The sequence below is a fragment of the Acomys minous genome (assembly GCF_964271855.1).
Source record: "Acomys minous genome assembly, chromosome: 10".
Lineage (NCBI taxonomy): Eukaryota > Metazoa > Chordata > Mammalia > Rodentia > Muridae > Acomys > Acomys minous.
In genome coordinates, this window is record NC_140491.1 from 104,515,090 (window position 1) to 104,541,081 (window position 25,992).

Consider the following 25,992-nt stretch of genomic DNA (forward strand, 5'->3'; position numbering starts at 1 on the left):
ATGCTCAAAGTTTTACAATAAACTGGGTATCGTAGCCACACCTTCTTGCTTCTGAGGCATGAGACTCTCTTCATTCCGGGAACTTGAAACTGTCCTGCGAAACTGTAAGGTTCAATGCCAGGAAAGGAGGAGGGTGGTGGGATTCCAGGAGATTGACGGCTCTGTCAGCCAATAAGACATTCCTTGCAGATGAGACACGGACTGCCAGTCAGGCAGCTCCCCAAAGGTCCCTAGGTACATGGCAGCACACTAGGGCACATGCAAAGACTGGCAGACAGACTGCACAAAGGTAGGCACCCGGGCTCTCAATCAAACACACAGGCTGACTGATGAAGGCAGAAATGAAGGCTTCAGACATCTGGCCGCAAGGCTGTTTTTATACAGAGACTATTCAACAGCGGCATTTGGGGGTTCCCTATACACCCCATGTCAGCCATTTTGTGTTGACTCATACCAGATGCTCATATCAGCCCCATGTTGTCTAGCATAAACTTAACACCTGTTCCCAACAGAAGCACGGCAAGCCGCCATTTTATCACAACAAAAGAGCATGCAAAACTAAGAATTTTTATAATAGCTCACATTACTGTGAAATATACACGAAAGCAAGCACAATTTGTTGTTGTTGTTGTTGTTTTGTTTTGTTTTAATTTTTAATTTTTGGTTTTTCCGAGACAGGGTTTCTCTGTGTAAGCTTGGCTGCCCTAGACTTACTTTGTAGGCTGGCCTCCAACTCACAGTGATCCACCTGCCTCTGCCTCCTGAGTGCAAGCATGATTTTTTTTTTAAGTTAAGCATACTATGGACAATGTGGTAGACATTTTGAACAAACAAGTTTGTTGATAATTTAGGGGTAGAAACAATAACAAAAAAATCATTGTTCTATATTACCTGTAAAGGTTATCTATGGTATTCCAACCTACCCACACCTTTTTTTTTTTCTTTTTCTTTTCTTTTCTTTTCTTTTTTTTTTTTTTTTTTTTTTTTTTTTTTTTTTTTTTTTTTGTCTCTGATCCCATTCCTTACATTTCAAGGAGTAAAATGGTTCAGGATAGGCCAAACACCACACAAGCCATGACCTCCTGGATGGGTGATGCGCTATAACAAAATGAATGAAAACAAACTCAGTGGTTTAACTCACGTAATTGATTTCCAAGCCACACCAAATTCCATTACAGCTGCCTTTTGTCAGTAAGTACATTCTCCACCGTAAGATTCTTGTGTGTGTATGATTACTCTCCTCCAAAGTCCGTATTAGAGTCTAGGCCCCTCGGTGAGCTATTCTGGGCGTGGGATATTAATCTATCTTTGGGACTCTGGCAATGACTAGGATTAAATAGGGTGATCTGATTAGGGTAGATTATGGAGGCTTCATAGTGGCGGCACTGTTATTTTTCTTTTTGTTGTTTTTGTTGTAGTTTATTTGTTTTGAGAGGATGAGAACCAAAGCCAGGGCCCTGTGAATGTTGGGCAACAACTCTACCACAGCGTTATACTTTCAGCTCTAAATATTTATGGCATTTCAAAAAAGAGAGAGTAAGACCAGGCAGGTGTGGTGCTGCATAACTTTAAACCCAGCATAGGGAGGTAGAGTTCAAAGCCAGACTGGTCTACATAGTGAATTTCAGGCCAGATAGGGCTATATTGACTTTTCCTTCAAAAAAAATAAGTTTAAAAAGTGACCATGGGATATACTTGAAAGTTGAATTTTCTCCATATTTCATAAAGTAACACACTGCACAACCTTGAGACTGTGACATCAAGAAGACGGTCTTAGGGTTTAATTGCTGCGAGGGATGGACATGACCAAGGCAACTCTTATAAAGGAAAACATGGGGCTGGAGAGATGGCTCAGCGGATAAGAGCGCTGCCTGCTCTTCCAGAGGTCTTGAGTTCAATTCCCAGCAACCACATGGTGACTCACAACCATCTATGATGTGATCTGATGCTCTCTTCTGGCATGCAGGGTACATGGCAGATAGAGCACTGGATACATAATAATAAATAAAATCTTTTTTTAAAAGGAAACCATTTAAGTGGGGCTGGCTTACAGTTTCAGAAGTTCAATTCATTATCATCATGGCGGGAAGCATGGCAGCGTGTAGGCAGACATGGTGCTGGAGGAGCCATGAGTTCTACCTTTTTAATCTGCAGGCAGCAGAAGGGGACTGTCCCATACTGAGCAGGGCTTGAGCATTTGGGAGGCCTCAAAGCCTACCCTCACAGTGACACACTTCCTCCAGCAAGGCCCCAACTCCTAATAGCACCACTCATCATGGGCCAGACATTCCAACACGTGTGTCTATGGGGGCCAAACCTATTCAAACCACCACAAAGACCATCACTAGATGAGACCTACTGATTGAACCATAAGCCAAAATAAACATCCTTTCTTTAATATGTACACAATGCACAGTATTATGTTACTACTAATAATAAACAGACTAAGGCATAGGATTCTTTCATAATTTCCTGGTGCTTAATACACTCTGGATTCAACTAACAAAATAAAAATAAATAAAGTGTCTGAAGATATAGCTCAGTGGTGAATGGCCTGCCTAGTGAGAACAAGGTCCTGAATTAGTGTCCAGCACCACACATATGCATAGATGCTGTGTTAGCCGTGGTTCTCTAGACTAATGGAACGTATAGAACCAATACACACACACACACACACACACACACACACACACACACACACACTCTCGCGTGCACACACACACAGCCAGTTAATCTAAATCTCTTCCCTTTAGCCTCAGGCAGACTTTTCAGACAAGGGCAAACAGCAGCCACATTTGTCACCAAAATATATGCAACATACTAAAATTTTTCTTATGTGAAACCTCTTACGCCAGAACAGATATCAAATATCAATGTGTGTGTGTGTGTGTGTGTGTGTGTGTGTGTGTGTGTGTGTGTGATTATAGGTGCAGTCCACAACCAATGGCTGCCTGTGAATGGAAAGTCCAAGAATCCAGCAGTTGGTCTTCGGTATATGCTGGAATCCTAAAGAAATAGGCTCCAATGGCAGTGAAGGAATAAATGTGCTAGCAAGGCAAGGGCAGGCAGACAAAGAGCAAAAGCTCCCTTTTTGGATTTCCTTATACAGTCTTCCAGAAGAAGGTACGGCCTATATTAAAGGCATGTCTTCCCACTTCAAGATCTAATTAAAGGCCAGTGTCTTGCAGCCTTAAGATCTGGAACAAGCCAGGTGGTGGCGGTGCACACCTTTAATCCCAGCACTTGCAAGGCAGAGGCAGGTGGATCTGTGAGTTTGAAGTCAGCCTGGTCTACAAAGCGAGTCTAGGACAGTCAAGGTTATACAGAGAAACCCAGTCTTGGAAAAAAAAAATCTGGGACAAAGGTGTGTGTCACCTCAATGGCCCCGAAGGGAAGTGGGTTCACACACTTCAAACCAAGGAGAAAATCTCTCACAGGTGTGCCCTCCATTTCTGGATTGTAGGGATTGTAGTTCATTCTTGATAAAGTCAAGTTGACAACCAAGAATAGCCATCGCCCATGCCTACGCATATAGTAAGGACATGGAGCAATTCATAATATATCATATACACCTCACCTGAATTAATACACACCACTTCTTGTTGGAGGGACCCTGCTGTTTGAGGTTACAGTCCTCCCAGTCCGGACAGCCTTTCTGAGGTTGGCACTAGATGGTAGATTCCCTCTCCCCAGCAGGGCCTCCTATCCCCACCTGACCTCACCGGGAGAGTGTCTTTAAGTATAAATACTCCTAAACACATTGAATATATGGCCTTTGACACAGTTCCCTGATAGCTCTCCCCTCCCTTCGCCTATAAGATAATGAGGTACTGTGTTCATATTGATAGGAGCGCGCTGCCAAATGCAAATCAAGCATTCTTGGATTGCCTAGTTCCAACCAATTACGTACACCTATCCTGGAAGCCACTCCCATCCACTCCCCAAGGATGATATAGCCTTTGCTCTCCCTGAATAAGGTTGAACTATCTCCCTGAAACGGTCCCTAAAGAGGTCGTTCTCCATCGTGCTCACAGCCTTCCAAGCTCCCTGTGCCTCGCCTTCTGCTCCTCCTACCTTCATGACCTGGTGGCCAACAGCCTCCCAAGGAAGAGGAGACCCACAACTTCTGATAACCTTCCACGGGGAAGAAACATTCACTTACCTTTACCTCCATGCAAAGAAACAGGGAATGAGGACAGACGTTCTCTAAAAACACACCTTCATTTTTTTTTTTCACACCTTCATATTTCGGGGGAGTAAACATTTTAAGCCTGCTACTGCTATGCTCATCAAAGCTGTCTCTGGAATTCTATACTTGGAGCTGGAAGAGGTTTTGATTCTTAAGATAGAGAACCACTTCTTGGAGAAATCAGTATGGAAAATGAAGACAATAGAGACAGCCATGGAGAATCAGACAAGACACAAGTTCCTTAATATTCAATATATTCCTTTTTCATTCTTGTGACATTTTTTGGTGCAGAATGGGGCTGCTTTTTGCCTTTGTCTGAAGAGTCTGCCTGAGGCTAAAGGAAAAAGGTTTAGATTAATTGCATATATATATAAAATATATAATTGCATCTATAGATACATAGATATTCATACAAAGTTAGTTATCCCTTGCTGTGTAACAAATTACCACAACACTTAGTGATTTAAAGCAACATTTATTAATGCATGGTTTCTGTGGGTCACAAATAAGTAAGTACAGTTCAGTTTTCCATTGACTGCAGTCATTTGAACCTTTGACAGTGGCTGAAGAATCTGCCTCCCAACAGTGCTCCCTTACCTACTTCTTGGCAGGAGGCCTCATCTCTCCATGTCTTGCCAGAAAACCCATGTCTCATCACATGAGCCTCCTCAGATTCTGTCGAGTGTTTTATGGTATAACTGCTAACTTCCCCCAGAGAGGGATCCAAGAAATGGCAACACTTAAATAAGAGTGCCTTTTATGACTTCCTCTTTACAAGAACACACTGTACTCACTAGAAGCAAGTCATATAAAACAACTTGTGACTTTTTTTTTTTTTTTTTGCTTTTCAAGACAGGGTTTCTCTGTGTAGTCCTGGCCTCAAACTCATAGTGATCCACCTGCCTCTGCTTCCCTGAGTGCTGGCATTAAAGGCCTGTGCCACCAAGCCTGGCTTGAGACAGGATCTTGCTATGTATTTAGTTCAGACTGGCCGCAAACGTGCATTCCTTCTCTTTGAGCCTCCAGAGTCAAGATGATAGGTGGCTACTACCATGCCTATCTAAACTTCCCCTTTAAAAAAAAAACTAGGCTGGTTCAGGACAGGTTTTGGTTATTTGTAAGTAAGGACTCTCACTAATACTGTCACTGAAAGACACACACAATAAGGGTATAAACTGGCATAATAGTTTTAAAAATATCTCTTTGCCAGCCAGGCATGGTAATGCACACCTTTAATCCCAGCGCTCAGGAGGCAGAGGCAGGCGGATCGCTGTGAGTTCAAGGCCAGCCTGGTCTACAAATCGAGTCCAGGACAGCAAAGGCTAACACAGAGAGACCCTGTCTTGAAAACAAACAAACAAACAAACAAACAAAAACAAAAAACCAAAACAAACCCCCAAAAAAACTCTCTTTGCAATAGCCACCAAGGTAGAATTTTGGCATTACCCTGTGACCTTCCTGTAGGCTCAATTTTCTTAACAATTATATTTTATTGTGAACTTATTAACCTCCTGTTTTGGGCTAACATTTATATCTCCTCTCAGAATCTATTCAAGGATGTTTTTCATCTGGTAATAACCAAGCTCCCCCCACAAGGTGGTTCAACTTCTAAGGGGATAAATATCACTTGCTCTCTCATGAGTCTGTTCCTCATCCCACACTGGGGATCTAAACAAAAAAAACATGTTTATCTCTCCTTCACCTGTCAATGATATTTCCATTATATGTGTAAAGTACATGTGTTCATTTACAGTAGATATGTAGGCTCAAAACTGGCAGAAGTAGTGTATGCTGCTGGAATGCTGAACAAAAGTTATGTTTTGGAGCCTTAGGAGTGTTGTGTTAACAGTTTCCTCCAAGACTCAAACGTTCCATCCCGCACAGAAGTTCCTTAAACAAGAAAATAAGCAACTCAAAATAACTTCAGCAAGTCCCTCAAACTGATCAGATTCCGTAGGCCGTCTAGCTGCCAGAGTGAGCTGAGCTGCACAGAAGACTCTCAGCCAAGCCACTCTGAAACCAGACCAGCTGCCTTGTCTTTGAAGAGGCAGAACCAGCCAAGCTTTCTAGAAGAGGTTTAGACTGTCTAGAAGGGGGGGGGGGTCTAGAAAGGACACTCTTCAACCTGCTGAGCTGCCTGCAGCCTGTGCAGTGTGCTCCATGTTCCCAGTTTTGTGAGCTGTCATCATGCTGGGGTGAGCTTCAGTGACACATCTGTGTCTGAGTCATCTCTGCTGCTGTAAGTAACCCCAATAAAACTCACTGGTTCTCCAAGTTGGACTTTGGTGGTATCTGTACTTTGGCCTGTCATGAGTTCCCCATCTGGCAGGAGTAATAAGTGTGAGTGTTCCATCTCCCCGGGGAGAGTTTTGCCACACAACAGGGGGTGAGGTGGTAGAATTAGTAGGGAAGGATATGGAAAATGTTTCTGGAATCCTGATAGTGCTCTGAGTCTGTCCTAATCTAGTAGATAGCATATCTTTTTTTTTTTTTAAGATTTATTTATTTATTATTATGTATACAGTGTTCTGCCTGCATGTACACCTGCAGGCCAGAAGAGGGCATCAGATCACATTACAGATGGTTATGAACCACCATGAGGTTGCTGGAAATTGAACTCAGGACCTCTGGAAGAGCAGGCAGCGCTCTTAACCACTGAGCCATCTCTCCAGCCCCAGATAGCACATCTTTATGCCTAGTAAAAAAAAAATATGTGTTAATTGCTGGGAGGTGGTGGTGGTGGCAGTAGCATATGCATGCCATTAACCCAGCACTCAGGAGGCAGAACAAGAAAATCTTTGTGAGTTTGAGGCCAGCCTAGTCTACACTGCAAGCTCCAAGACAGCCAGGGCTACATGGAGAAACCTCATCTCAGAAAGCAACCCCAAAATATTAATCTATGTTTTTAATTTAGGAATATACGTTAAACTGTAAAATCTTACCTCAAAAACCAAAGGCATTATAAGTTGAACAACCACTTGAAACCACTAACAAGGTCTTGTTATGTAGCTTTGAGTGACACAGAATTTGCTATGTAAACCAGGGCGACCTTAAACTTACAATGACCCTCCCACCTCAGACTCTCTAGTGCTGGGATTGTAGGTATGCGTTGCCATACCCTGCCACAACAATTACTTGGTGTGTGGGTGTGTGTGTGTGTGTGTGTGTGTGTCCTGGACTCACTTTGTAGACCAGGTTGGCTTCGACTCACAGCCATCCGCCTGCCTCTGCCTCCCAAGTGCTGGGATTAAAGGCATGTGCCACCATGCTGGGTTGAAAATTGATCTTCTGAGATATGTAACCTAGACTGTCTCTGTATAGTCCTGACTGCTCTGTAAACTAGACTGGCTTTAAACTCAGCAATTCGAGCCGGGCCTGGTGGCACATGCCTTTAATCCCAGCATTAGGGAGGCAGAGGCAGGCGGATCGGTGTGAATTCAAAGCCAGCCTGGTGTACAAAGTGAGTCTAGGACAGCCAATGCTACACAGAGAAACCCTGACTTGAAAAATCAAACTAAAACCAAAAAAAAAAACCCTCAGCGATTTGCCTGCTTCTGCCTCCCAAGTGCTGGGATTAAAGGCCTGCACCACCAAGCCCGACATCCTAGACTTACTTTTCCCACTGGGATTACTTTTGTGTTGTTGTTGTTTTGCTACTATAGTTTTTTGTTTTTTATTCTTTATTTTTATTTTATTTTTGCTACTATAGTTTTAAAGGACATATTTCTCTTACAAAATATCCTGATGAGAGGCAGCTCTGCTCCATGTAGTTGGTTATTCAGCAATCTGAATTCCTTCCATCGTGTCATTCTAATGTCTGCCAGGTCCTTATCATTGGATGACTAGAATTATGTTGCAGATGGTAGAAGAAGAAAATAACAGGTAATTCCTTAACGCCTAAACCTGCACGCCACTTAGTCTCCAATTCCATCATCGAGGATTAAATCGCATTGCTGGCGAGATGGTTTAGCCAGTACGAGCACTTGCGGCTACCCATACTGGGTGTCTCATTACTGCTTTTAACGCCAGTTCCAGGGGGGATCCGACACCCAGTTTTGACTTTTGCAAGCAAGTATACACATATGGGGCATATGCACATAGGCACAACCCAAGCATATTTAAAAGAAAAAGTAGGCGTGGTGGCGCACACCTTTAATCCTAGCATCTGGGATTAAAGGCAGATTAAATCACAGCGTTTGAGATTAGAAGCAGACGCCGGTAAATCTCTGAGTTTAAAGTCAGTCTGATCCACATACAGAGTTCAGGGCCAGACAAGGTTATATAGTAAGACCCAGTCTCAAGAAAATATAAATCACCGAGTACTGGCATTAAAGGCATGCGCTACCACGCCCCGAAAGTAGCTCATTTTTGTTACTAGTTTTTGTGCATTTGCTGAAGGTGAAAATTGGAAGTTCCTTGGAGGCTGACCGAGACAGAGCACACCAATGTCTATAAAATGAAGTGCTTCATGTCGAGAGCGCTGTGGCATTCTGACGGAGACACACACGTATCCAATCAGCTCTCAGAAAACATTATGCGACTTGTCAGATCCATTTAAATAGCAGAAAGACCCCCCCGCCCCCCGCCCCCCGCGCTCTCAAGGAGAAGATGCTGACGTAAGTCAGGGACCGTCGGGAGGCGCCGTCAACCCATCCGTGACGTACTTCCGGCGCGACGCTTCTTTCCCTCCACGCCTGGACTGGGCTGTGGGGGAGGGAGGCGGTTAGTGGGCTTTAGCGCCTTTCCTGACGGCGGTAGATTTGAAGCGCTTTACAGGACTTGGCCGGGAGACGAGAAGCCCGTGGCGGTGCAGGTGAGGGGGGCGTGAAGGCGTCTGTCGGCGCGGCGTCCGTCGCTGCGGTGGTCCCGGGGTACGAGAGCGGGAAGGGCCCAGGGCGAGGGGCGGAGCCGCGGCGGGGCGGCTGGGCCGTGGTAACCGTCTTCCCGTCGAGGTCTCCTCCTGGGCTGCTCGGACGCAGAGGGGTGGCTCCGGGGACTGCGCCTCGGGCTTGTGGCGCGGCGGTGGCCGGGCGGCTTGGCAGCCGAGTCCCGGGGGCGCAGGAAGCCGCTCTTCCCTCTCCAGCCCCCGCCCTCCCCGCTCGGCGCACACCTCCTCCCTGACGCATTTTGCCGCACAGGCTGTAACATGGCGGCAGCGACAGCGGCCTCGGCTCCCGTGAGCTAGCTTCGTTTCGGATGCTTCCAAACCGTGAGCCCGGGCGCTGCTGCGTGGTTAGGTGGGGATGTTTGGTTGGGGATGGGGGAGGCGCGGCGCGAGGGCCTGTCAGGTTAGGGTTAGGGAAGGACGGGCGCGGAGCCACAGTCACCGGGGATAAAATCGACAAGCGAGCCCTCCTCCGACCTTTTCCTCTGGTAGGACAGCGGCTGTCGTGCATGCTTAAGTGACAGAGGCCCCTGATGTGAAGGATTCCCCTCAAACTCAAGTGTAAGATCTTACCCTTCGCTCTCTAGAAGTTTTCCCACGTTCCCGAGCAATTGAAAGAGGCCGGGCCTTAGGGGAGGATTCTGTTTAGGAGAAGATGGTTTCTGAACCCCGTTCTCCCTGTAGGAGAAACGTACTGGTTTTTTTGCTCCGTATTTACTCTGAACAAAGTCAACCACCTTATAATAAGCACCACCTTGTGCATTCAGTTTGATTTCTTAGCACGAGTAGGTTTCATACACTACAATAATCTGTTTTTGGTTTTGATCACCAATACATTAAAGAAGTAATAGAACGTTTTGGAAATTTGGAGGCTCGGTGTTAACTTTCAGAAGCTAAAACCAGATAGGATAAAACCACGCTTGTCCATGCACTAGAATTGCTATTTTGTAACGGTTACTGGGAGGGGCGTGTAAACAGTTTTTATAAGTTTTCACAGATTGCCAGAAAGTCTAGAAATTGCACAGATACTTCGAATGACTGCCTCTTTAATGTTTTGTTGCTCTTTTTACATACCTAAAAGTGTGTCTTCTGGTGTCACAACGGCTAGGAGAAAGGGTCACCCATCGAGGCCAGCCTGACTGACTTGATGAGACTCAGATAAGCAAAAACACTTATTTAGGAACTGAGGGACCCCGTTCTTTTTAATAATGTGAGATGTAATTATTCATCTAACAGTTTACTTTCCTCTCTGTTTAAACAAGTTAATTGCTAACAGTTTCTTTAGGTTTCATTGAATTGATTGTGTTGTCGAGCTTGCTCCTTAGGTAGGTTGCGGGTATGTGTGTCTTTCACAAAAATTATATTTTTATTTCTATAGGCCAAATTTGGACCTTGAGATTTGCAGGCAGTACTTTAAATATTCAGAGAAAACTGCTATAGTTGGAACGCTGTCTTTTTACTTATAGGGAATTTTTCTGCTTTTGAGATTGGTGACATTGTTAGAGCAAATACTCTCCCATTGAGTTTGTGTGTATGGACCAAAGACCTCCCAACTGTGAGGCAAGTTCTCAATCCTTGGGGCACAGACTAACCCCTAAATTTTCAGAATGCCTGTTAAGTGCTGTGTTTCCACCAGCCCCTGTGGTTTGTATCAAAAACAAATGAAGAAAATAGTACTACCTGGAGAATATAGGTGTCTTTCCTGACAACTCAAAATGTTGGTTTTACTTAATTCACCGGGAGTTATTACATTTCTTCTTCTTCTCCTCCTCCTCTTCTTCCTCCTCTTCTTCTTCCTCCTCCTCCTCCTTCCTCTTCTTCCTCCTCCTCCTCTTCCTCCTCCTCCTCCTTCTTCTTCTTGGTTTTTTGAGACAGGGTTTCATTGTGTATAGCCTTACCTGTCCTGGACTCACTTTGTAGACCAGGCTGTCCTAGAACTCACGGCAGTCCGCCTGCCTCTGCCTCCCGAGTGCTGGGATTAAAGGCATGCACCAGGCCAGCTTTGTCCATGTGTGGTCTGTTGCTTCTGGGGCTGTAACAGGCATTACATGGGGGGAAGCACGTGATAGAGCAAAATGTCTTCCTTGCTGAGTCCAGGTAGCAGAGACTAGAGGGAAGGATCTGTCCCAATATTGCCTTCAAGGACTCACCTCCAGTGACCCATGAGTCTCCATCTCCTAAAAGAGCCACCATATCCCAAGAGTGCCAGAGGCTGGTGGCCAAATACATGACTTTGGGGAACAATTGATATCTAAACTTCAAGGTAGTGTCTTCTAGACCTGACAGGGAAGATAAATGGGGGGAAAAAAATCTCCAATATGGTTGTCTAAACAAGATCTACATAATGACAACAATTGACATACCAGTGTGGTGGGGGAAATTAAAGAAGACGCTAACCCTAGATGGAGAGTTGTTGGCAGTTGATGACTGCTAAGAGGGGGAGAATTCGTTTTCTTTAGAGGTGAGCCCCCTGGTAGATTATCTCATCCCAAGTAATCCTAAGACACATATGCACATATGAGCAACACTAAATGGAGCCAGTAAAGGGAGCTGGGCGGGTGTAACAATAATACAGAGGTCGGAGTTTGAGAGGAGTTTTGGGAGTACATAGGAGAGGAAGGGCATAGAAATGATTTAAATACAGTATTCATGTATGGAGTTCTCAAAAAATATTTTAATTAAATTTTTGGTTTTGTTTTGTTTTGTTTTTTTTTTGCTTTGGGATAGGGTTTCTCTGTGTAGCCCTGGCTGTCCTGGAATAACTGTATACCAGGCTGGCCTGGAACTCACAGAGATCTGCCTCCTTCTGTTTCCTGAGTACTGGGATTAAAGGTGTATGCCACCACCTAGCCTTAATTAAAAATTTAAAAATATATCCAAATGTAACAAAGATTCCCTTCTGTTTGTATTCAAAGCTTAATCAGTCTTCTTTGGAAGTAATCTTAGAAGTAATATAGAAGGTTGAAAAATGGCTCAGTAGGTAAAAGCGCTTACCACCAAGTCTGAGGACCTGAATTCTATCCCTGAAATCCACCAAGTAGGAGAAAACCAATTTCTCTAACCTACATGCATGTACATGGCATGTACCCTCCCCCCACTAAGTAAATAAATGGAGTAAAAATTTCAAAGTAATGTAGAAAACACAAAATAATGGTATCCATATTTTTTTGTTTGTCTTTTTCGAGACAGGGTTTCTCTGTGTAACCCTAGCTGTTGTGGACTCAAATTGACAGAGAACTGCCTACCTCTGCCTTCCTGAGTGTTGGGGTACTCACATTATTAAATGTTAATGTATCTGAAAACTGCTTACCAATGTAGTGTTGATCATTAGTTAGAATATTGGCTTTATGCTTATATGTACATCTTTTTCTTTTTTAGAATTTTATGTGTGCATTGAGTGTTTTGCCTATATGTATATATGTGTACCACATGTGTGCCTGGTGCCTTCAGAGGTCAGAAGAGTATGTCATATGTCAGATGCCCTGGAATTGGAGTTATGAACTGTTGTGAGCCACCGTGTGGGTGCTGGGAATTGAGCCTGGTCCTCTGCGAGAGCAATAAGTGCCCTTAACAGCCAGGCCAACTCAGTAGTCCCTGTACATATTTTTTGCAAATACTGTAATTGATATGCTATAGATGAGCAAGACAATCTTTTCTAAAAGTACTATAGTTAAAACATTGTTTGGGGTTTTTTTGTTTATTTGTTTTTGTGGAGGTCTTTGTATTTTGGTCAAATGTGTTTAGGAAGTTAATTTAACTTTAAAAGCATGACAGGCTTGTGGATCATTACATTAATATCCAGAATTTTTTCCTTGAATGAAGTTTTATTTTCATGCATCATACCATACTTAACATATTTCTCTTTTAGAATGTCAAAGAAAGGAGATTAAATACAATGTTTTATGCAATTAAAAACTTACAGAACATGTTATAATTCTTTTTATTGATAATAAGGAATGTTTTCGTTTTTTATTGTATTGTCTTTGAAAATGAAATAAAAATGTATTTTTTCTGTTTATAAAGTATCATAGTTCAAAAAAAGCAAAATACACATACAAAAAATGTAATTTTAAAGATCTAGTATAGTTTAACTGAACTTACCTGAGGCCTATATGAAAATCATTATTGTGCTGTTGTACTCCTTTAATCCAGCAGAGACATGGGGATGGATCTTTGTTTTCTAGGCCAGCTCAATTTTGAGGAGAACCAAGGCTACATAAAAAGACCCTGTCTCAAAACAACAACAAAAAATACTGATTTTTTCCCACTTTTTAATTTTTATTTTTAAATAATTTATTTAGATTATATCCCAATTGTTATCCCCTCACTTGTATCTTCCTGTTCCCACCTTCCTCCCTCTTTCACCCTATTCCCCTCCTCTAGACCTGTGACAGGAGGGGACCTCCTCCCCACATTTTGATCATAGCCTATCAGGTCTCATCTGGATAGCCTACTTCCCCTTCCTTTAATGCCACCAGGCTTCCTCACCAAGGGGAAGTGGTCAAATAGGGGGCACCAAAGTTGTTGTTAGAGGCAGTTCCTGCTCTCCACACAACCATGGAGAATGCTCCTTTGGCCAGATTTGAACAGGGAGTCTAGGTTTACTGCATGCATTGTCCTTGGTTGGTACAGCAGTTTGTGCAGGACCCCCCTAGGTCCCGATCTGCCAGCCTTGATGGTCTTCTTGTAGGGTTCTTGGACCGTCTGGGTCCTTCTATCTCCCTATTCCTATCACTCTCACCTGGAGTCCCAATAGCGAGTCCCTGCATCTGTCCCAATCCCGCTCTGAGTGAAGACGCTCAGAGGACATCCCTGTTGGGCTAGTGTCCAATTATCAGTGAGTATACACCATGTGAGTCTTTCTGGGTCTGGGTTAACTCACTCAGGATGATCATTTCTAATTCCATCCATTTGTCTGCAGATTTCAAGATTTCTTTGCTTTTAATAGCTGAGTAGTATTCCGCGTAGTGTAAATATACCAGTTTCTTTATCCATTCTTTGACTGAGGCCTATCTTAAGTTGTTTCCAGATTCTGGCTACTGCAAATAGGGCTGCTATGGACATAGTTGAACATGATGAATTTTTGTTTAATGCCCAGCTGATAATATTGTTATTTTTCTTGCTATCTAGGTAGGTCTTCAGCTGAAGAAGTGAAACCAAAAAGAAAGAAATGGGAAAACAATAGCAACAACATCCCAATAGGGAGATGTAGGGAATGGGCTCAGTTTCATGAGTGGTACAGACTAATAGGATGATTGTTGGTGGGGTGAGGAGCATACATATAGGAGAGAAAACTGCATAGGTTTTAATAGGAAACACAAGTTCTGTCTTGGTAATTTGGTATACACTTGTCACCCCAGCAGTTAGGGTGTGGAGACAAGAGGATCAAGAGTTGAATGTCAGCCAGGCGGTGGTGGCATGTGCCTTTAATCCCAGCACTTGGGAGGCAGAGGCAGGTGGATCATGTGAGTTTGAGGCCAGCCTGGTCTACAAAGTGAGTCCAGGACAGCCAAAGCTACACAGAGAAACCCTGTCTCGAAAAACTAAAAAAAAAAAAAAAGAGTTGAATGTCATTCTCAAGCTACATAGTAAGTTAGATACCAGCCCAGGTTATATAAAACCATCTTTAAGAAATGAAAACAAGTCGGTGTGCCTTTAATCCCAGCACTTGGGAGGCAGAGGCAGGTGGATGTCTGCGAGTTCAAGGCCAGCCTGGTCTACAAAGTGAGTCCAGGACAGCCAAAGCTATACAGAGAAACCCTGTCTTGAAAAAAAACAAAAACAAAAAACAGAAAAGAGATGAAAAATAAAACCCAACAACAGAACAATAACTACTTCCAAGCATATTTGCATTAACTAGCGTTCTTTCTATTTGATGAATTCCCTGGGCCAGGCATTGTGCTTTGTGTAGAAGACAAAGTTTTAGCAGGGACATGTAGCACAGGCCTATATAATTTCAACTTCTTGAAAAACTGAGGCAGGAGGATTTTAAGTTCATGACCTGCCTGGGCCACAAGATGTGCTTAGGGCCATCTTTGACAACTACATGAGATTTTGTTTTGTTTTTCCAAACAGGGTTTCTCTTGTAGTTCTGGCTGGCCTGGAACTCACAGAAATCCATCTTTTTCTGCCTTCTAAGTGCTAGGATTAAAGGCATGCACCACTACAGCTGGCTTATGGGAGACTTTGTAAAAATACCCCCAAAAGCCAGAAAGAGCCAGACATGGTGGCACACGCCTTTAATCCTGGCACTCGGTAGGCAGAGGCAGGTGGATTGCTGTGAGTTCGAGGCCAGCCTGATCTACAAAGTGAGTCTAGGACAGCCAACGCTACACGGAAAAACTCTGTCTCAAATACCCAGCCCCTTAAAAAAAAAAAGCCAGAAAGATTTTCGCAGAGGGAGTAGCTGAACTGAATGTTAAGGGGCACATATTGAGAGGGATCAGAAGGAAAGAGTTGGTTGTCATCTTAATCATTTTAAAGAATCTACTGCCTATTCCTTTAAGAGTTGAGACACATTCTTTAAGAGTGTAGCACACTCTTTGTGATAAAGTCCCTACATTATTTATTTGGTTTTTTCCCAAGACAGGGTTTCTCTATGTAGCCCTGACTGTCCTGAACTCTCTTTGAAGACCAGGCTGAACTCAAACTCACAGCGATCCACCTGCTTCCCAAGTGCTGGGATTAAAGGGATGTACCACCATGCCCAGCTTATTTATTAGCTTATTACAAATACTCCGTTTAATAATTAGCTGCCTATATACTTACCTTGTCCCCCCTGGCATCTTGCTCCCCCCCCCCCCTTTTCTTTTTTGGTTTTTCAAGACAGTGTATCTCTCCGTAGCCCTGGCTGTACTAGAACTCACTCTAGTATTGGTCTCATTCAGAGATCAACCTGCCTCTGCCTCCCCAAGTGCTGGGAAAAGGCGTTCACCACCACCTCATGGCTCCCCCTGGCATCTTAAAGACCCACTAAAGTGAATATGGAAATCATTTTACATATGAAACTGCAAAATGAACTTTCAACCACTCACTGATACTTCTGAAATATACTTGATAAAGTTTAGTATTTTGTATTTAAATTTATTTATTGTTGGCATGCAAAGGGATTAATAAACACTTAAACTAAGATTTATTTTTTTATTTATTTGTGTTTTATCTGTATGTCCTTGTGAGGGTTTGGATCCTGGAGTTACAGACAATTGTGAACTGCCATGTGGGTGCTGGGAATTGAACCTGGATCCTCTGGTCAACATTCTTAACAACTGAGCCATCTTTCTGGCCCCTGAAACAAGTTTTTAAGCATTTACATAAATGTAATAAATGGTAAAAGTTATAGTTGTTAGGATTTTGCATTTATTTGTATAACTAGGGGTTTTTTTGTTTGGTTGGGTTTTTTTTTTTTCTATGAACGTAGTAACTTTTCATTTTAAAAGTATTTTCATGCTGAGCATCATGATACACTTTCTTTATTAAATATTTTTCACATATACATTTATATTCACATAAATACAATAAACTGTCTACAGCAAACAGAACACAAAACGATCAGGAATTATATAAATGTTACATTCATAATGATGCACTCTTATAATCACAGTAGTCAGGAGGCAGAAGGAGGAGGGATTGGCAGTTGAAGTTCAGCCTGAACTACATTGGGAGACCCTGCTTTAAAAAAAAAAGTATTTCTAATACGAAAAAATAAATAAGTAAATTCAGTATCACTCAAGTTTTTGAGGAAGTCAGATAGGTGAAGTGAGTTTACAACATCAAGTAGATGGTAAATGGTTACAGTTTATAAGCAATAATGGAAAGGAGGTCAAACTAGAACATGCATTTTTCTAATGGGGGCAGTACATGCTGATTGCTACACAAAAATGGAGTGCTGTGCCAGGTATAATTATTTTTCAGAAAAATTCAAATCTAGGTTTTACAATATTAGTTATAACTCAGGCTAAATGAATTTGTGGCAAACATATTCACAGGTAATTAATCACAAAAGATTTGATTATATTCTGAGGCAACTGGTGATTAATGTTTTTCCCTCCTGAAATGGGTCTTGCTAGCCCAGGCTGGTTTTAGAAGACTCTGGATTGCTGGGAGCACGGGAGTTAATGGCTTGAAATTTTTATGGGCTTAATTTTTCTTTGAATTAAAATTTCTATATCTTAGTATTATAATCTTAGCACTCTCCTCTTGGAAAAATGTCAAATTGATTAGATGTTTGTCTTATTATTTAAGATTTTGGATGTTATTAAGCAATATTTGAGAGTCATACAGAGGAAACATCCTATTTATAACTAATAATTATGTCTCTAGTAATGCTTATTAATAGAATCTTAGTAATTTTACTTATTTTAAACTTATTTTATGTGTATGCATGTTTGCTTGTATGTATGTGTGTGCTCCGTGTGTTCAGTTTCTGTCAGGGTCACAGGAGTGCGTTCAATCCCCTGGAGCTGGAATTAGAGGTGGTTGTGAGCCTCCATATCGGTGCAGGGACTCAAACTTTGGGTTTCTTGACAGGCAGCTAAGTTCTCTTAACCGATGTACTGTCTGGCTGTTCCCATTTAGTAGACAGTGTATAAGCCATCTTTTGTGTTGCCATTGTTCATTGTTTGTTGTTGTTGTATTTTGAGATAGGGTTTCTCTATCATCTCTCTGGGTGTCCTGTAACTCTCTATCTAGATAGATTAGGATAGCCTTGAACTCAGAAATCCAGGTGCCTTTGCCTCCCAAGTGCTGGAATTAAAGGCATGGGCATGGTAAGGTTTTTGTTGTTGTTTTGTTTTAAGGCAGAATATCAGTTGTCCTGACTTAGTCCCCCAGTGTTTAGATTAGAGGGGTGCACCACCGTTCCTATCCTTGGGTTCTTTTCCGTAACTGGGATGGGAATCTATAGTTGTCCCAATTAAAGCTCTCAGCTACATTTCTACAAAGTGAGCCCAGGACAGCCAAGACTACACAAAGAAGCACTGTCTTGAAAAACATTTTCCCCCCAGCTATACCAGCAGGGGTATAACTCAGTGGTAGAACACAAGTACCATGTGTGAGGCCCTGGGTTAGATGTACCCAGCACCAAAAACAAAACAAAACAAAGCCCACCAAAACACAAAAGGAAGAAGAATCTTTTCAGAGTAAAGAACATAGACCTTGCAGGATGTTGCTTACCCTAACATATCACAAGCTGTTTGCTAAGGTACCTTAGTAGTTTAGGTGTGATAATTTAAATAAAAGCATGTGCAGTTCAGTCTCATCTGAGCAGATGAAATGGTCATTATTGTAGTCTTTTAGTTTGGCTGTTACTCAATACTTGCACTGGCTTTGTTTCATTGGCTTTTTGCCTTACGTATCATTCACTACCAAGTATCATAATTGAATGTTTTATATCCTTAAAATAAATGGTTTACAAGAAGAAATATCAAGCAAAAATTACCTGTCATGTAGATAAAGTGACCTACATAGTATTTCACACATTACTATGTGCCTGTAGTAGGCTGTTTGTTGTTCATGACCAAAATTAGCCTTCTATGTGATTTTGATCAGAATTTTATCTAGCTTATATTAGTACCACTAAAATACTACCCTGTCACCTCAGCACTCAGGAGGCTGAGGCAAGACAGTCTGGGCTACATAGTGAGTATAAAGCCAGAGATACATAGAGAGACTTGCCTCAGAAACAAAAACCTCTTCCTTTTCTTCATAGACAATTTGTTTTTTTGTTTTCTTTGAAAACTTGAATAGTTTCCTTTAGTATCTCACATTTTAATCAGAACTCTCATTTTTGTTTCCTAGGAGCAAAAGGATTGGCTCAGTTGTCCTTGGTGGGTTTTTGTTTTTTATCATATCCCTCAACTTAAAGGTAATGCACATGTTCTGTTCTCTAGGCATACAGACTTACGACAATTATCTATATGGGATGCAATCTGGTTTTGCTTTGTAAAATAGAAGTTTATTGTATAATAATGGCTGTGCTCTCTTCAGAAGCACATTTATTAAAATTGGAATAATAGAGGATACTAGCATAACTCCTGCCCAGTAATTACTGTCTTAATCTTAAAGTCTTTTCTGTTTACCTCGAAGTATAGTTTAATCTCCAAAAATTATTATGATTTACTTCATGGAAACAAATGTAAACTAAATTCAAACAGCATCTGTGGTTTATGTGCAGTAGCCTTGGCTTTTAGATATTAATGGAAAATCTTTGCCATTTTGGTTGGCTTGCCTAAAACTGTTGTGTACAATCACAGACTGAAGTGTGGAACCATGGGAATAAAGGTCCAGCGTCCTCGATGTTTTTTTGACATTGCCATTAATAATCAACCTGGTAAGAGTATTTATGTTTCTCATTAACATTTTATACTGGTATTTAAACTTTTAGTCAAGAAATTTAAACCAATACCTTCTTTTTCAGCTGGAAGAGTTGTCTTTGAATTATTTTCTGATGTATGTCCAAAAACGTGTGAGAACTTCCGTTGTCTTTGTACAGGTTTGTTTTCATTTTCAGCTGCCCTAATAATTCCCTATAAATACTGGTTGTAAACCCCACAGTAGGTGAAGACATATAATGTCAAAAATCAGGCTGAGGCAAGAGCAATAATATTTTCTCTGTCATTGATTTCTGTGTGCTCTAGAAAAATGTGGGCTTTAATAATACTTCAGTCTTTTCTTTGTATTGATTTATAATATTTCTTTCTCCAGGGGAAAAGGGGACAGGGAAATCAACTCAGAAGCCGTTGCATTACAAGAGCTGCCTCTTTCACAGAGTTGTCAAGGATTTCATGGTTCAGGGTGGTGACTTCAGTGAAGGTGAGACTTGGAGTTCCCGCAGAAGAAAAGACATATTTATGTTTTTTGTTAAGCATAAAGAGTGTGTGTGTGTGTGCGTGTGTGTGTGTGTGTGTGTGTGTTTGTGTGTGTTGAACAGGGGAGTGGAGGTCAGAGGACAACCTAAAAAGAGTCAGTCCTCTCCACGGTGAGAGTTCTATGGATCAAATGCACGCTGTCGTACTTGACGTAAATTCCCTTTTCCCACTAGGCCGTATTGACAGCCTATGTAGAAATTTTAAAAGCAACTTCTTTGTTAGTTTTTAGCTGTGTTTGTTTGTGTTGAGTGTGCACCCAAGTGCAAGTGGCTGAAGGGTGGCTGAAGGTGTCAGTTCCCTAGAGCTGAACTCTTGGGGACCTTTTGACGCTGTGACAGCTGTATGTGCTCTTGTGTTGAGCTTTCTTTCTTCAGCTCCATAAAGGAAATTTTAGTTAGGCTTACTTTTTACTCCATTGACTTCTTTGGAGAAGTACAAAAAAACAAAGAAAAGATGAAAACAGAAAAGAGAATTTCACCTTTTATTCCCAGTACTAGGGAATAAGTCAGAGCCCTATACATTCTAGTTAGATGGCACTCAGCTTTATCTCAGGACCATTTGCATCTTTGCATGAATTAATTTTACGAGTTTGTTTCTGAATACAAAACAAAACATAGTCTCTAAAGCTGTCATATGGATTAAATTTTTGTACAGCTGGAAGTACTTTGTCCCTTTTTATATATTTTTCTATATTTCTTTGTGTAAAAATATAAAAACTATATTTTTTAAAAGACACTTTGAAAATGTTATTAATTCTTATTAAGAGACTTGTATATTCATCTGACAGATCTTTTCCTCATAAATCTTTTTTTTAAAAAATACATACTCTGCTCGCATGTATGCCTGCCCACCAGAAGAGGGCACTAGACCTCATTGTAGATGGTTGAGGGCCACCATTTGGTTGCTGGGAATTGAACTCAAGACCTTTGGAAGAACAGATAGTGCTCTTAACCTCTGAGCCATCTTCCCAGCCCCAAATCTTTTATTTTTTAAAAATACGTATTATAGGTGCTGGCATGCTATGGTGTGTTGAAGTTAGAAAACAGTTTTCAGGAATAGTTTCTCCTTCCACCATATGGGTCCCCAGGGATTGAACTCAGACTGTCAGGTTGGGTGGCAGATACCTTTACTCACTGGTCCTTTCTCATGAACCTTAGTAGATGTGTCACATTCTTACTATGGTATCCTAGGAGAAGGAGAGTAATTTTGGTTCTTGTTACTGAAACTATATTGCTGTCTTATCATTTGTTGTGTTCCTTTTAGTATTTTTGACTTAGAATCATTTGAGTACCTACTTGATGAGTATGTGACTGAGTATACTATCCTGAGTTCTAAGACTGATGGTCTTCATTTCTAGGGAATGGAAGAGGAGGAGAATCTATTTATGGAGGATTCTTTGAAGGTAAAATTTTTATATTTAAATTGGTTTTAGTTTTTTTTTTTTATTCATTTTATTACAAATTATAGTAGGTCTGGAACTTGAGTTTTCATACACTTATAAGCATATAACTTAATGTTTTTCATATTTCACTTTAGGTATTCAGGAGGGTATTGTCTCAAATTTTGCATATTTTCTTTTCATACTTTAATCAAAGATTGGAAGAAAAATTCTTCCCATTAAAATAAATAATGCTATGGTGGAAGTTAAGCTAATGGGTCTAGACTATGATGTGTATCTCTCTGTTCACCGATGAAATGGATACAATGTAAAGGAATTCTATCTGGACTCTTACAATATTGCTGTTTATTTTTAGTGTAGTGCTGGGATCAAGCCCAGGGCTTGTGCATAGTAGGTAAGCAAGGCATGGAATTTTTAAGTATTTTAGAATCACTAATAGAATGCTTGACTAGCATACTTACGGCTCTTGAGGTCAGTCCTTCACACCAGGGAGGGAAAATTAGTGCTAAACTGCCATGGGAAAAAAATGTTTCATGAGTCTGTCTTCGTTCATAACGTGACTTTGTCATTTGTGTTATGTTTGACAGTAAAGAACACATCCAGCCAGACAGGGTAGCACTGATCTGTAATAACAGCTGAGGAAGGATTTGGAGGCCAACTTGGCTTACATGGCAAGACCCTGTCTCAAATAAACAGGAACATTTCCTTTGTGAACAGAAGTGGAAAATGAACTTTTGTGAGTGTGATGTATGTGTACAAACTAGAGGAAGACATAGGTGCTCTGTCACGCTTACTCCTTTGAGACAGGGTCTGTCACTGAACCTCAAGCTAAGTTACCAGCCAGCAAGCCCCAGCAGTTCTCCTCTTACTGCCCCCACAGTGCTGAGGTTATAAATGAGCGGTGGTCAGCCTGGTTTTCTACATGTGTCCTGAGATCTGAAGTCAAGTTCTCAAGTTTGCACGGCAGGACTCTTTAACCACTGAGACATCCCTCCAGCCTCAGAAAAGAAGTATTTTGGAGCTTATATTTCTAACGTAACTCAAGAAATTTCTTCCCTTTATATAGATGAGAGTTTTGCTGTTAAACACAACAAAGAATTTCTCTTATCAATGGCCAACAGAGGGAAGGATACAAATGGCTCTCAGTTCTTCATGTATGTATTTAAGGTCTAAAATATCCTTCTAACATTCCCCATTCTACAAGAGAAAAAGAGATTGTAAAATTATGAGAGGTGAAACAATTACTAAAGGGGATGGTAGAATGAGTTACTCAAGGTCTCAGATGATAGAGCTTGCTGAGAACAGAAGAGAGATGGCTTAAAGGCATTTCCTTTGTCAGGAGACAAACTCAGGAATGTATCTAGCTTTCCATGTAATTTATAGAAATCAAACTCAGGCTTGTACACCAAGCACTAATAGCTTGTGAGAGATTTTATCTACCAGTATGTCTCTACGTAACCAAGGGGCACACTTCTAACTACATAGTTAGGATTGACCTTGGGAATAAAAAAAGGAGGGCGGGAATGCTTGGGGGAAAAAATGAACAAAAAGGGCTTACTTTAGGTTCATGTGAGTTTGGTTTGAAGGGTCTCTTGCCCAGGCTCTTTGAACTTCTGGGTTGAAGCTGTCCTCCATCTTAGCTTCCCTGGTACATGTACCATCATGTTCTTATTTGAATTGACCCAGTTTAATTCAACTTCTTTTCAACATGAAAACTTACCTTATATCACAGATAACAAGCTCAAAAGCCTAGTAAAGGCAGGTAACATAGCCTGCTGGAATATGGAATCTCAGCTATTAATACTTGTGTTGGAGAAAACAGGAACACTAAATACTGGTCATGTGCTAAGTACCATAATTTTCATATGTTCGAGAGAAGTCTGGAACTTGGCTTTTCATGCAGAAGTACCTATAATTACACGTTGGTAGTTAATTTTTAAAATATGTGAAATTAAGGCAGGCGGATCTCTGAGTTTGAGGTCAGCCTGGTCTACAAAGCTAGTCTAGGATACCCAATGATACATAGAGAAACCTTGTCTTGAAAAAACAACAACAAAAACAGTTACAAGTAGAAATACACATGGATAGCTATAATACTAAATGTCAACTACCTGCAGGTTTTCAGTAGTGAGTAGGTATTGATTATATATTCAGAGCAAGCGTTGTTTTTTGATTGTATGGGAAGCCTTCTGCGCTCATAATGAAGCTCTGCTGTGTAGGAGTAGCAGGTGATTTATTTTCAAATGCACTCATTTTCTTTTGAGATGCTAACTTTGTTTTTCTCTTTGTTTTTATTCTTTTTTCTGATGACTTCGAAAAGCACAACGAAACCAACTCCTCATTTAGATGGGTAAAGTTTATTTTAATATCTTAAAGTACACTTTGTTGCTACTAAAGTAAGAAGCTTTTATTTAGTCGTCTTTATTTGAACTTTAGGCATCATGTTGTTTTTGGGCAAGTCATCTCTGGTCAGGAAGTTGTGAGAGAGATTGAAAACCAGAAAACAGATGCTGCTAGCAAACCATTTGCCGAGGTACGGATACTCAGCTGTGGAGAGCTGATTCCGAAATCTAAAGGTAAGCATGAGTACAGATTTTAGGGAATTCTTGCCCAATTAAGCAGAGAGATTTTAAGTCCTCATTGGCAGAAATTCCTAGTAAAGTATATAAACATGAGGGTTTTGTGGGTTAAGATCTATTTTATGTTGTTATTTTTTTTCTAATTTGTGTGTATATATGCTCCTGCAAGTTATGTGTCTGTGTCAGAGCACAACCTTAGTTATGGTTCCTCAGAAGCCATGTACAGTATACAACAAGTAAATTAAACCTATAAAGACCTTTACACAATGTTTAGTATTTTATAGTGCTCTGCAGATAATTATTCTCTACTACTTTCTTCAACCTCTTTTTGGGGGAGGCAAGTTGGGGAGACAAGGTCTTTCTGTGTAGCCCTGGCTGTCCTGTATTTCACAGAGAACTACACATAAACTCAACACACATGCACATGCATGTGCCTCTGTCTCCCAAGTGCTGAGGTGAAAGGTGTACATCAACACACCCTGCTCAATCAACCTCTGTTTCAAATTCTAATATAGGTCATCTGCTAGAATGCTTATTTTGAAAGCATGTATTTATTACAGTTTAATTGATGTGTTAGAAAGTTTTGCTTATGCATAATCTTGTTTGCATACTAAGAAAACACAGAAACCCTTATTTGGCTGGATGCCTTTATAGACATATACAAAAAGTATATCATAATACTTTTAATAATTTCATGAGCAAACTCCTGGTGTTTTTCAGTGTCATTAGACTTATTTTTTACTTGTTAATAATTGAGTAGATAGATTGAATGACCACTTTTGTTTTCTTTTTTAAAATGTCACCAATGAAGGTTTTGAGTGCTCCTGATATTTTCCTGTAGACTTTTTTTTGTTGTTGTTGTTAGTTTCTTTTTTGAGGCCAGGCTTCTCTGTGTAGTCCCAGCTGGCCTAGAACTTGCTCTGTAGATCACACTGGCATTGAAATCCACCTGCTCTGCCCTCCTGATTGCCAGGATTGATTTTTGAGACTATCTTTGCTAACTCTGAGTCAGGCTGGCCTCAAATTTGTTATCTTCCTGCCCTCATTCTCCCTGTTTTCCACACCAAAGCCATTTTGTTCTGAGTTGTTCTTGATGTTGTGCTTTATAAAAGGAACATGTATGTTGCATTACAGCAAAACTGATTGTACCTCTCCCAAATCTTTCTACTTTCCTTTTATTTTGTTTAAGATTTTACTTATTTATTTATTTATGAGTGCTATATCCGCACGTGGGCCTGCAGGCCAGAAGAGGGCATCAGATCCCAATATAGATGGTTGTGAGCCACCATGTGGTTGCTAGAAATTGAACTCGGGACCACTGGAGAAGCAGACAGTGCTCTTATCTGCTGAGCCATCTCTCCAGCCATTACTTTTATTCTTATTAGCTAATTTAATTTCAAGATAGGCATTTTTACAGTCAGAATGTATATGAACCTGTCGTTATAACTGTTTGCTATTGACCTTATTATCTGAAATAGAGTGTAAGCTCTGTAAGGATAGAGTTCCCATCTAAGTTTCTTCTAGAAGTTTTCTTTTTTGTTGTTTTGATTTGGTTTGGTTTTGATTTTTCGAGACAGGATTTCTCTGTGTAGCCTTCGCTGTCCTGGACTCACTTAGTAGACCAGGCTGTCCTCAAACTCACAGTGGTCCACCTGCCTCTGCCTCCCAAGTGCTGGGATTGAAGGCGTGCACTACCATGCCCAGCCAGAACTTTTCAATGTATTCTAATATATCATCTTTAGTATATGGCGTTGTATTTAATACATATCTGTATACTGCTCATTTAATGTATTGGTTAACATAAGGATTATATTTTAGTTGTATTCATCATATGCCTTAGTCATGTTTTTAAACTTTGGCTAACACAGAATTTGAAACTTAGCTACTATCTACTGGAACAATATTAATGTTATAACGTCTTTGTTTTTTGCTGATTACTCCTGTGTTCTTCAGCTGACATTTCTCAGTCCCCTCAAGCACCCGCTTCCTCCACAGAAAAAGATTGGTATGAAAAGGGCATAGCAGAACTCGGTGTGTTGGCACACCCCTTTAATCCCAGTACTCGAGAGGCAGAG

At 41.0% G+C, this 25,992-nt stretch overlaps 1 protein-coding gene across 5 annotated transcripts in view; it reads left to right on the forward strand.

Annotated features, from left to right (window-relative positions):
- The first annotated feature begins 8,863 nt into the window (after positions 1 to 8,863).
- Positions 8,864 to 25,992, forward strand: part of PPIG (peptidylprolyl isomerase G) — a 30,367-nt gene continuing 13,238 nt past the window's right edge. Inside the window, exons 1-9 of one of the 5 annotated variants that reach the window (XM_084799458.1) lie at positions 8,864 to 9,002; positions 18,870 to 18,936; positions 19,325 to 19,401; positions 19,489 to 19,563; positions 19,776 to 19,883; positions 21,297 to 21,341; positions 22,405 to 22,496; positions 23,659 to 23,688; positions 23,775 to 23,914. In XM_084799458.1, the coding sequence (XP_084655584.1) occupies positions 19,519 to 19,563; positions 19,776 to 19,883; positions 21,297 to 21,341; positions 22,405 to 22,496; positions 23,659 to 23,688; positions 23,775 to 23,914 (460 nt within the window). In that variant the 5' untranslated portion in view covers positions 8,864 to 9,002; positions 18,870 to 18,936; positions 19,325 to 19,401; positions 19,489 to 19,518. Of the gene's footprint in view, positions 9,003 to 9,116; positions 9,399 to 18,869; positions 18,937 to 19,324; positions 19,402 to 19,488; positions 19,564 to 19,775; positions 19,884 to 21,296; positions 21,342 to 22,404; positions 22,497 to 23,658; positions 23,689 to 23,774; positions 23,915 to 25,992 lie in introns of those variants that run through there. The other 4 variants (XM_084799454.1, XM_084799456.1, XM_084799457.1 and 1 more) reach the window with 4 other exon arrangements.